General features: G+C 38.3%; 1 protein-coding gene across 1 annotated transcript in view; it reads right to left on the bottom strand.

Moving 5' to 3' along the window:
• The window catches only part of ACVR2A (activin A receptor type 2A), an 80,303-nt gene extending 69,300 nt beyond the window's left edge, over window positions 1-11,003 (bottom strand). Inside the window, exon 1 of the mRNA XM_039855723.1 lies at window positions 10,601-11,003. Coding sequence (XP_039711657.1) covers window positions 10,601-10,655 — 55 coding nt within the window. The 5' untranslated portion in view covers window positions 10,656-11,003. The remainder of the gene's footprint in view (window positions 1-10,600) is intronic.
• Window positions 11,004-12,290: the final 1,287 nt, after the last annotated feature.

Raw genomic sequence — 12,290 nt, 5'->3', positions numbered from 1 at the left:
TGAAAGAAACCAAATGAAAAGAGGCAGCCACCATTATAATTTTAAATTCAGTAAAGTCTTATGTCTCTTCTGGTTTTATCTCTGTGCAATAATGCATTTTTTTTAGTCAAAGATGATGCTGTTGAACTTCTGCCAATATAGAGTCGATTTCCCTGTGCCAATTTCCCCTCCCACTAACAGTAGAGGCTTGAAATCAGTAACGGATAAAAATATTCAAGTTGACTACTCAGAGGCCACAGCTCTGAGTAAAAATAATAGCCCACAATATTAACTATTTATCCTTTCAGCCTTCCTTGTAAGACCTTGATAACCTGTAAAGATATCAAATTCCTAAGAATTAAGATACAAAATATGCTGAGTTTCCACTTCTGAATCTTCAACTATACCAAAAATACGGTATCTTACAAGTTTAAAACAACAAAAAAGGTGATCTTGGGGGGCGGGGCTGGCATTTGAAATGAGTAAAGCCAAAGCTTCAGCGAAAAATAAGAATATGCATATAAATTAAGAGATGTCCTAAATCTAAAGATAGGAATTTGCCACAAAAATTCAAACAGCCTCTGATATGTTTTATTATCTTCTTTTTGAGGTTTGATGTTTTTGTTTGTTTTTTTTAAGAAGTCATAGTCTAAGTTCTCAAGTGCACGATAAACTCAAACATTTCTTTTTAAGTAATAAAAAGTAGGGGGAAAACTGGGGTAACTAAGAAAATATAAGAGGAAGACTGATAACTATAGGCAAACTTCAGAAAACTGAGTATGTTTAAAGGGATCTTGAAGAGTCTCTCTAGCTTAGGCTGATATAATAGTCTTGTAACTGGTCTCACCTCTTCACTCCTACACCCACTGTATTTTCCAAATAGCTGCCACAGTGATCTTCACACAAAACCCAGATCTAGCTCCTCATTACAACTCTTTGCCCTCTGGATTTCATTCTAATTCCTTCCCACATCAGATCAAAAACCTCTGCATGATCTTGTCCCTATCTCTCTAGTCCCATCCCCACATTCATTTCTTCAGGCAGCCAGTCAAATATTTATTGAGCTTCCACTCTGCCATAAACGGTGCTATGCCCTGGGGGTACTGTGATGAAGGTGAGAGGTGGCTCATCCTCTCCCAAAGCTTACACTCCAGTATGGAAAGGGCAGATAATAAATAGATAAACTAAGTTTAATTAGAGATTGTGACATGTGATGTAAGGCCAATGAAGAGTCATCCTCTCAGGACCCTGTTTGTTTCTATCAGAGTACATAAGACAATTTGTAATTATTTTATTCATCTGATTACTTACTTTATGACTATAAGCTCCATAAGGTCATAACTGTCTGTCTTGTTCACTGCTGCATCCCACACACTTAGCACAGTGCCTAGCATGTAGTTCAATATTTGCTAGTAAAATGAATAATTATTTCATCCTCTTTAATTTAGAGATGAGGAAAGTAAGGTCTCGGTGGTTGCTGAGGTCAAAGAAGAGTTGATAGGAAAGTAGAAATTTGAATGAGAGACTCTAATGTTTTAGTCCAAAAATGTTATACCACATTCAAAATATTGATTTCAAAACTGAAGGATGTTTTCAAAGCCTGTAGCTGTTACCCAAAAAAACAAGACAAGAAACTTTCAAGACTTCGCTTTTACATGAAAAATTTTAAAACATTAAGGCTTAAATGTAATTGTATAAGAAAAACATTTTAAATTCCAACAAATAAAAAGAGATAAAGATTTACTCCAATGTTTCCTTTTAATGCATACTAGAAGGAGAATTTAGAGAACTCTTTGTAAAAGAACCATGATATGTGAATGTTCTAGATATTTCCTGGCACCTATTTGGCACTCTTTATTGATATTTTCTTTGGCTGAATCATTTAGTCAGAATATTACCTCGTATTAATTGATAATTTGCCAGCAAATTAAAAATATCCCCTAAGATATTTTTAAATGGTTTACACACTACATTTTTAAAAATAAGACTTAAAGATAGGTTAAAAACTAACATAAATATGTAAGAACTACCATGAACCAGGCACTCTGTTATGTGGCATATTATTTTGTTTAATATACTTTGGTTTACAAATTTTTTAAAATTCTCAGAGTTTTAGAAACTTGCCAAGATCTCTTAACTTGCCCATGTCTCTTCCTCTTGAAATAATGCCTTGGAACAAGCTTGATTTACTGTGTGCAGTTATAAAGATGTGAAGACCAACAGATTTTTCTTAATAATTAAAGTCTCATTTCTATAAAATATAAATTGCAAAATTAGTGATCACAAACAGAAAAAATCCTCCAAGTTTTATATATAAATAAGCTTATTTTTATTACAATTTGTAAAGATGATTAATTTTTTAAATGTTTTAAAAAGCAACCCCTCTCTATATGAGTCCTTCTAATTATCTTATTGTTTTACATTTATTTTCTCCAGCAACATTAGAGAATACAATGATTACCAATGTGACTACTACTAAAAAATAGTCAACCAAAAAAAAAAAAAGAGTTTTATCTAGTCCAAAAGAACGGTTACTGAAAAGGTTTAGGATTCAGGTATGAATAGCATATACTAAGTCAGAAAAGTTTCTAAATTTACTTCTATAGAACAATATAATTTACTATGAGGAAAGGGCCTCATGTAGATTTCAAAGAATATAATCTGGATGACCAGTATGAGTAATTCATGCAATTACCAGAATTTGACTATTATTTAAACACAAACAACATATTGATCCACTAATGCTTACAATTTTAACTCCAATGACTACGTATTCATCATACAGTGTCTCCGCCCCATAAAAGAATATTACATGCTCTCATGTTTTTTATGTACTCTTTTCTAAATCTATGTCTGTATTTTCATTCATGCTTATAATATAAAACCATATCTGTGTGTAGAATTTGTTATGAAAGTGATTCCTATTTTCTTCTGGGTTGTTATTTCTTTACCAATTTTATTTAGTGGTGCTACCATCCTATCTTAATCTTCAGGCTGCTTTTCTGTCCACTATTCCACATACATCTATTTGGGACATCCAACAGGATATCATCCACTCCTATCTCCTCTAGGTTTTAAGTACTTTTCATCTGGACTTAAGACCCTCAACTGAGATTGTTCTGCTTCTCAAGCAATTATAGACATCTTTTCATCACATAGATCTTTTCTTCAGATTTAGTCAAAATTCCTTCATTCTAACTTGCCTTTCATCCATGGTCAAGTTTACTCCCAAAAGCCCTCTGTGTTCCTGATCCTAATTTGTAGATGAATATCCTTCTCAACCTCCTGCCAAGACCTTTCTTTTTCCTATTATTAGGATCTGTATCTTCTAGCAAACCTTTCTAAATGAAAAAATCTGAACGCTTCAAAATTACAATCTAATTTTGCTTTAGCACCTTTGTGCTTAATTCATCCAGTTAGTCCAGAAGAGAGAAGAGCTCAGCCAAGGCAGGTCCATGTTCTCCCTTGGAACCAGTTTTCCCTCAATTCCGTACCTAAGCACATGTTCTCCATTGTAGATTAAATAATGAGCATATTTTTCAGTGCACATTATTTCCCACTGCAAATATTTACTTATGCAGCTAACTTCTCTACATAAGATGCTGGGTGGAAAGATTAAGAGATTGTTGAACTAGGTCAGTTTTTAGGAATTTAAAACCCATTGGTCACTGAATTAATGGATCAAATTAATTTTTTACAATAAAATAGAATATAAAAATAAACAAAAGAGTTCATGAAATTTCTATTTCTGAGACACATACATATTTATGTACATGGGAACTGAGTCATGATGCAATGTGTATTTCTTTGGGTTATGAAAGTGATTCCTATTTTCTTCTGGGTTGTTATTTCTTTACCAATTTTATTTAGTGGTGCTACCATCCTATCTTAATCTTCGGGCTGCTTTTCTGTCCATTATTTCTGTCCAGTCAAAAAAGCTGAAAGCTACTGAACTTGAAGATCCCTACGATGCCTTCTAAATCTATATGATTAAGATTAAAAAATTTAGTCTAAAAATCAGCAACAGCTTTTTTTTTAAATGAGCAGAACTTAAGGATACCATAAAACAACCAGCAAAATCATTTTTTCTTAATAAAATATAACTATTACATTCTAACCTTAAAATTAAAGCATTATAAAGCTTTTAGAGTAGGAAAAGAGTTCAGAGATCATCTAATCTAAGTTTATCACATTAACATATACAAAAAACTCAGGCCCAGAAAGGAAAAAATTTCACTTCATTCATTCAATAAACATTTGCTGAGAACCTATTGTGCCAGGTTCTAGGATTGGGTCTGTGGAAAAAGAGAAGATGTCTTTGAAGAGCTCACAGTCTAAAGTATACATATACATATACATATACATATACATATACATATACATATACATATACATATACATATACATATACATATACATATACATTTACATATACAGTCAAGTAAACATTTGCAATAATTACTGGAATTGAGGTAATTCAAGGTAATTTACAAAGTGTAAAAACAACAGAAACTAAATGTGGGCTGGACGGAAGAGAAAAACGTTTCGAAAGAGGTACTACTTTCCAGTCTTAAAAGCAAGGAGTTAGCCAGGAAAAGGAGGAAGAAATAACATGTACAAAGGTACCATTCTGATATACAATAAAAGAGGACACATTCAGGGAACAGCAAGTTGAGTTTAAATAGCTGGAATATAGGACTCAAGATGAGGAAGAGCCACAGCAGAATACCTAGCATTTATGTGACATTTAATCTTCAAACCACTCTCTGAGGTATGCACTATTAATATCCCCATTTTGTAGACAACAAAACTGAAGCACAAAAGGTAAAGTGATTTGCCCAAGGTTAAGTTGAAAAACTAAGGAAGTCTCACTCTAGAGCCTGTACTCTCAGCCACTATACCAAGAGGTTAGAGAAAACATGCAGGAACCAAATGATAAAGGACTTTGTATACCATTCCAAGACTTTAGACTTTATGCTAAAGGTGATTCACAGTCAGTGAAAGATTTTAAGCAGGAGTGACACATTCAGATTTATTTTTTAATGAGATCAATCTGGCAGCTATGTGGATGGACTGGAAGAGGAAGTAGCAACAGGGAACTAGCTAGTGTTAGCTAGAAAGGTACTACAATAATTCAGGTGCGAAAAATGATAGATGAGCCAGACAGTAGCAGTGCTGGCACCTAAAGCCAAATCTACTGACCAAGGTAACCACATTCTTGTCCAGTATCCGTAAGAAGCCCCTATTTTTTCCCCTTAAGCCCATCATTCTAACAGTATACGAAATCCAACCTCAGACAACAACACATTCCTTTTAGGTCCCTTTATTAAAGAAAACCTGACCACTAGATGTGTTGGGTACATGAAAGTGACTAAGAGAAATCTAGCTGGAGAATGAAGGAAAGTCAAATGCTCTCTATAGCAGTTTTCTTACCTTCTTGACTGCTCCTTCTCCTTTCTCTATGCACTATTCCTGGAACTTTCATATTCAATAGTCAATTTAAAATCAATGTTCTGTCTAGACATGACTATTATAACCTAACAGAATTAAATCTACCACAGAGAAAGTCTAATGTGGTCCCAGCTGTGGCAATAAATATACTCTCTGGTCTGGTCAAATTTTGGCTTAAACAGAGACAATGAATGAATAACAATAAGAGGTAGACTTTTTGAAAGCAGCAAAGAGTTAAAGAAAACTAGAATATTAAAAAGGGAATAAGAGCAATCTAAAGTTCAATAAAGCCATTTGATTCCAAATTAGTACCACTGCTCCCAAGTGTGTGTGGTATTCCAGAAACCAACAAATGAAAGAACACTGGAAAAGATCATCTGGTCAATTCTAAAGCATTCTAAATTCAATCTGTTTTTATTTAAACCATGGGTGAGCCCTCTTGAGCCATCCTTGATGCTCAGCAATGAGTGGATTCCATAAACAAGCAGTCTGCAGTATAGGGAAGTACAGAAGGAATAGAGGAGGGGAAGAGAGTAAACAAAGGAAAGGAAAGGGGAAAGAAAAATATAATGAAAGGGAATGGAAGAAATGATGAGTTCTAAAATATGGAATAAAAAATGAAGTATTTGTGACCCCAACATTAAACGCTGCCAATCTTACCTAACTTACCTGAGAGGCACCATGACAACTGGCAACATAAGACGCCATGAAAACAAAAATTTTAATCACATATTTATGAGACACCAAAGATAAGAAATAAGAATCTTACAAAGATAAAAGAGCAACAAAATAGTTTTAGAATCTAAAGGGACAATTTCAAGATTTTAAAATCTCCTTCAGTTTAGTTACGCTTTATTTCCTATTAAACAGTGGTTCTAGTAGACCCAAAAAGTAAAATGTCAGTAGCACCAGAGATATACATGAGAGGTGTGTTACAAAGGCAATATGAGGCTTATTTGCATACTTTTTGTGAGAGTGACATCAGAATCTTTCCTCTCATGGTGTAATGCTACTTATTTTAAGAGTTCCACTGTAATTCTTATCCTGGCTGGCTGAGTTAACTTCCTTAAAACCATAGTTCCAAACAAGTTAAACACTTATTAATTATGGTCAAATTTCAACCTTAAAAAGGACAAGAGTCTACAATAGATCATAGAATATTACTCAGTATAGCCTAAATGAGCCTAATGGTAACCAAAACCCAGCTACTGATTCTTGAGAAAATTATGTAATTAAAAAATCACTTAAAAAGTTTCTTGAAATTAAAGTTAGCGAGACAAAATAAATATCCTTTAAAAAATGAATTTACACCTTGAATCATTCATGGAACATGTAATAGTGAACATATTTCTTTCATATAAAACTTAGAAAACTTTCAGGCACCATGTTAAACACACGCACACACACACACACACACACACACACACCCGCCCCTGCTGCCACCGCTCTGCCCAGACAGTGATTTCAATAAGGATAAAAGGAAATATCCTTAAAGATGATTATTATAGCAAAGAGACTACTGGATCAAAAGCAAATATAATTAAACTCGATACTCTGATCAAACATTCATCACATCCACAAATATGCAATCTTCATAAGTATTCCATCATAATAAATAACTGGAGAGTTTATTCATAACAGCAAAATATTTTTAGTAAAGTATAATAGGATGAAATAATGTATATACCAATAGTCTGTTTCTCTAATATAATCATTCTAATTTTAAAAGATAATGAAATGATGAAAATTCTCAAATACAAGATCACCTGGAGATCATCAATACCATGAACTTATAACATTCAGATGACTGACTGTGGGAGGGAAAGCTGAGCCCTTTTACTAATATACAAATGCTTTTAGAAATTAAGAGTTTACAATAGGACTTCTCAACCTCAACACTATTGACATTTTGAGCCAGAGAATTCTTTGTTGTGGAAGGCTATGCTGTGAGTTACAGGATGATTAGCAGCATCCCTGCCCTCTACCCACTAGATGCCAGTAGCACACCCTCCCCTCTTCCCCTACAGTTGTGACAACCAAAAATGTCCAAATGTCCCCTTGGGGGAGAGGTACGAGGGTGGGGAGCAAACGTCACCAAAACTTGAGAACTATTGGCTTCTCATAAATAGGAAAAAATTCAAAAGGCTATGAATGTGGCCAGGTGTTTTCTTCTGGTTTTGATGTTCCAATATATCATATTTGATTTGATCAGACTACATTTAAGAGATTCTGCCTTTTAGAAAACAAAGCATTTAATATCTATCGCTTGTTAGCCAAGTTCAGAAGAGTCCCAGAAGATTCTCTATACTGCCAATTCCCCCTCCAAGCACACATACACTTACAGAAACATGCACAATACTGCCTAGTTAAACTAAAGAAAATACACATAATTACTTTATTTCCATTTCTTATTTCATCAAATATATGGACCAGACTGCTCCAGTTCCTACAGAATCCAAAGGAATTCTCAATATATTCACTGCAACTCATATAGTACCACAATAGCTGCATCACTTAAGGAAGGATAAACCTAGGAACTAGAGCAAGTATTAAAGTCGTCTTTACATTTTAACAAATTGTCGGAAAAGATACAAATTAACCACAATGCTTAAAAAAAAACAGTGATTTACAGAATCTGAGGAAGAATAAGAGGAATGAAAAAAATCAAAATCAAAGGGAATCTGAAGGCATTTCATGATGAGGGCAAAACTCAATAGTTTCCCCTTGAATGAGAGGGGGAAATTATACACTTGGCCATACCCTACAGAAATAGTCTGTATAATCCGTCTTCAGAAACTGAAAAATCAAAGTCCACAAAATACTAAAGAAAAGAGTAAAGATCCATCTTAAACACTCAGAATAAAATTGTTCTTTACTACTATTCTCTATTTGATTTAAAATAGTCAAATATCGACACAAAAAAACTGAAAACTTGAAATTTTTAAATTCTCATAAAAATAGCCATCCTTGTGCTCCTAGCATGCCAGATTACAAATTACAAAGAAAAATCAAGTAGGAAAAGAAACATAATAATCCTGTTTTTAAAGTGCATTTGATTCATAACAAAAGCCCTTTTAAAAATCAGACATTTTAAGTACTAAAAATCTTCATGTATAAATATGGATTAAAGTCTTGAAGAATATTTCAATTATCTTCAACAGAAGTATATTTTAGTTCAACTAGGAATGTTTACTTAAGAAGCTATGCAAGAATATTTAATATTAGTCTAATGTAAGTAGAATATGCTCTATAGCAATAAATTACTTTATTTTAAAATTTTAGCTATAAACCTCCTGGCCCAGTGAAAATAATCCTGTAAGAAACTAATGCTCAATTCTTTTTACTCCCAAACCAACCAAGGAAAGCTGTAAGATCTGTAGCGACAGCCTGCTTTTCCAGAAGTAATACCTTGAGACTGCTCAAGAATAACCTCCTTCACCAATTAGTGTGACTCAGGTGAGCTTGGGAGGGAATATCCACAATTCCTTGGTCAGTGGCCATGATGCCCCTCCTCCTCAAGGGCAGGAGATCAGAAAGAGGGATTTGAACAAGAGGAGTTCACCAACCAGAACATATAGGAGCAGAGGAGAAAGAGTACTACAGGAAAAATAAAAACCTCATGGTTAAGTCATGTCACAAAAGCAAGAGGTTTAATGTTATCAAGGTATTCATTCATTTTAGAGACACCATTGTTTATCTTCCTCCCCAAAACGGGCACAAAAAGGACTGTCAGCCTGCCTTAAGCATGTTCCTTCTTCCATTTAAACAGACATGATTCTTTTGGTTAATCTCTGGCAATGATCGCCATTTCACAACACATTCAGCCCACCCGGAACTGATCAATACCACTACAGACATAAGACTAGACTTTATCCATTTATTAACCACAAGAAAATGTACCATTCAGCAAAATTCTATACATTACAAAATATCCTATTAAAAGGAGGGGGGAGGACTGAGCAGGACACACACACACACACACACACACACACACACATGAGGGGTACACAAAGAAAAGACTACCATCCTCTAATTTCCCTGTGGCAAATGAGATAAAGACATGGCCATGAAACTTGTCAATTTCTCCCCCCTCCTCAACATAATTCTATCTCACAACCTAGTAACTGAATATTGAATTTTATGATAAATAGATCCATTGTGACTTTAGAATTGTTTCATCTATCAAGCTAACTCCTATTATGTACATGTGCACACCTTTGAGCTAGATGCTGTATTCATTTATAGAATTTCAAATACAAAAGACTAGATAGTTTCTCAACCACTGGTTGCAACCACAGAACATGCTCACAAAATCAAAATTTCAAATACCAAAGGGCCAGATTATTTTTCTAACCTTGGGACAAAATCTATTTTATGATATAGTGTATTTGACAGTATGAACAAATTCAAACGGGCTATTCTAAATCGAAAACAATGCTTCAATACAACGCGTTTAAAATAAGTATTCCGTAGGTAAGCAAAATCTCTGCCAGAAGAGCACATAAATGGTGGTTGAAAGCCAGCACATTAGCAACACACAGCGGCATACCTCTTCTGCATTGGGTTATAGTTAATACTCCGACAACAACTACAACTATTTTTAACACTGCTGGACACTGAAGTTAAAGAAAACGTGAGGGGCGACCCAGAAGAAATTGCTGATCTGATGCATTGTCTCTCTCTCTCACGATCAAAATTAAGTAGCAAATGACTTGATCGGTGCCGTGACAGTCACTGGTGAAGCACTAATTAAAAGACGATTTTTTAAAAACCCTTATTTTGGAGGATGCCACACTAAGTGACATGTTGGAATACGCCTTTCGGGCCTCAAACCTTTGCATAAATTGTCACTTGTGGTATTTGCGGCTTAATTGCAACCCAACCCGCGCTGTCATCCAGTGTTATGGCCACAAAACCATGACTTTCTCACTTCCACAACAACAGAGCAGTCACTCTTATCAGTTACCAACCTAACTTAAAACAAGGAAAATTCGTGGGGGCTTCCAGATCACAATCAATCAGACCTTAGGGGTGGCAGCCGAGGGGCTGGGTGGGGGGTTGGGGGAAACTCCCCAGGCTCCACTGGGGCTCGCCGACCCAACAACAACCGCGGCCGCCAGCAGCGGCAGCAGCGGCTGCAGCCCTGCCGCGCTGCGCTCCATGCACCTACCTGAAGAACAAGAGATAAGAAAGACGGCGAACGCCAACTTTGCAGCAGCTCCCATTTTCCCGAGGCGCCGGGGAAGCCGTAAGAAGTTCTCGTTAAATATCCAGTTCTCTGGGTCTTCCCCGGAGACAAACCTCCTGGTGTAAAATCAACCGTCATAAAACATATTCGGAAGCCCCGACCAAAAACGTTCACGGGGTTGAAAAAAAAAAAAGAGAGAAAAAAAGCACAATAATAATAATAATAATAATAATAATAATAAAAATGCACCGCGGGGGAAAAACCGCCACACACACGCACAACACACAAAACCAAACAACGAAAAGCCAACAACAACAAAAGCGGGTTTAAATCACTGTCAAAATCACTGTCAGCTCCGCTCGCCTCTCGGGTCTCTCGGAACAAAACGCCAGGCTGAGGCGACGAGGAGGCGGCGGCGGCGTCCGCTGCCGTCCGGACAGTCCGGGAACCGAGCTGGGTCCGACGTCCGGACCGACCTTCAACCCGGACACCCAAAGTCCGCGGACCACTGGCGGCCGAGCTCGCGGCGGTGGCGGCTGAGTCGGCAGCGGCGCGGGGAAGGAGCGGCGGGCAGCGGCGGCGGTGCAGGCGGCGGCCAAGTTCTGGTCCAGGCTCTGGCTCCGGCTGCGGGCTCCGGGCTCGGCCGCGTTTTCGGTCCCCTGGCCTCCGCCGGCCCCGCCCCCTAAACTTCCGGTTCCGGCCCGAAGCTGGAAACCAGGCACGGAGGAGGAACGCTCCGCGGCGGCCGCGGCTGCGGCAGCGGTAGCGGTAGCGGCTACGGGGCGCAGCGCGCGTGCCGGGCCGCGAGCGCGAGGAAGATTGTCAGCGAGTCGGGAGAGGAGGGTGGGAGAGCGAGGGCGGGGCCGGCTGGAGGGCGAGGAGGCGGGGCGCATGGAAGCCCGATACCGCGAGGCCTCGGCGTCCGGCCTGCTCGGCCTGCTGGGTTCTGGGGCTCCAGTGGGTGGGCGGGTGGACGCGGTCGGGTTCTGGGGCGCTTGGTTTCTTAATCGCGCCCCGCCGGACTTTCTGGAGCGCACGCCCGAATGGTCACGGGGAGCCCTAGAAGAATAAGACCTCGAGGTGGGGCGGATGGCTGGTGACCTCTCCGGGGGGTGCGTCTACAGCGCCCTGTCTTTCCTCTGGGGGGACGCCTCGTCCGCTCTGAGACTCTGGGAGTCGGGAAGCCGCGGGTGGGAGCTGGTCCGCCGCGCCTGCCAAGCTGACGGAGCGAGCTCGATGTGCGAGAGCTGCTGTTTCCAGTCTTAAGGATGCATCGCACCCCTGTGGCTTGTACTGTTTTCTCTTTCATCTAAAAAGATAGGAAAAAATCACGGAGGATGGGCAGCCCACCCGATCAGGATATGCACGGCAGTTATCACGATGTGCAGTTTGAATCCATTCCCGATACATCCCTTTTAATACACAAAGCATTGTGTTGAGACCTGTTTTGCGCGTAACAGGTTCGCAAATATCTATTACGCGCTGAAGAGGAAACCTGCAAATTTTGATCTACATATTTGATGGTCAGACAAGTGTTTACCTTCTCAAATTTTAGTTATTTTAGGGCCTATTTTACCCGCTTTAAGTTGATTGTTTATAAGGTACTGTGCTGGGCGTGGAGTTGGATCCATATGTAAAAATAGGACCCCTACTTCAAGAAGCACACAGTATT

Source organism: Pteropus medius, unplaced genomic scaffold (assembly GCF_902729225.1).
Source record: "Pteropus medius unplaced genomic scaffold, Ma_sr-lr_union100, whole genome shotgun sequence".
Taxonomy (NCBI): domain Eukaryota; kingdom Metazoa; phylum Chordata; class Mammalia; order Chiroptera; family Pteropodidae; genus Pteropus; species Pteropus medius.
Note: the sequence above shows the minus strand (reverse complement) of the source record. Positions and strands in the feature narration are given on the sequence as shown.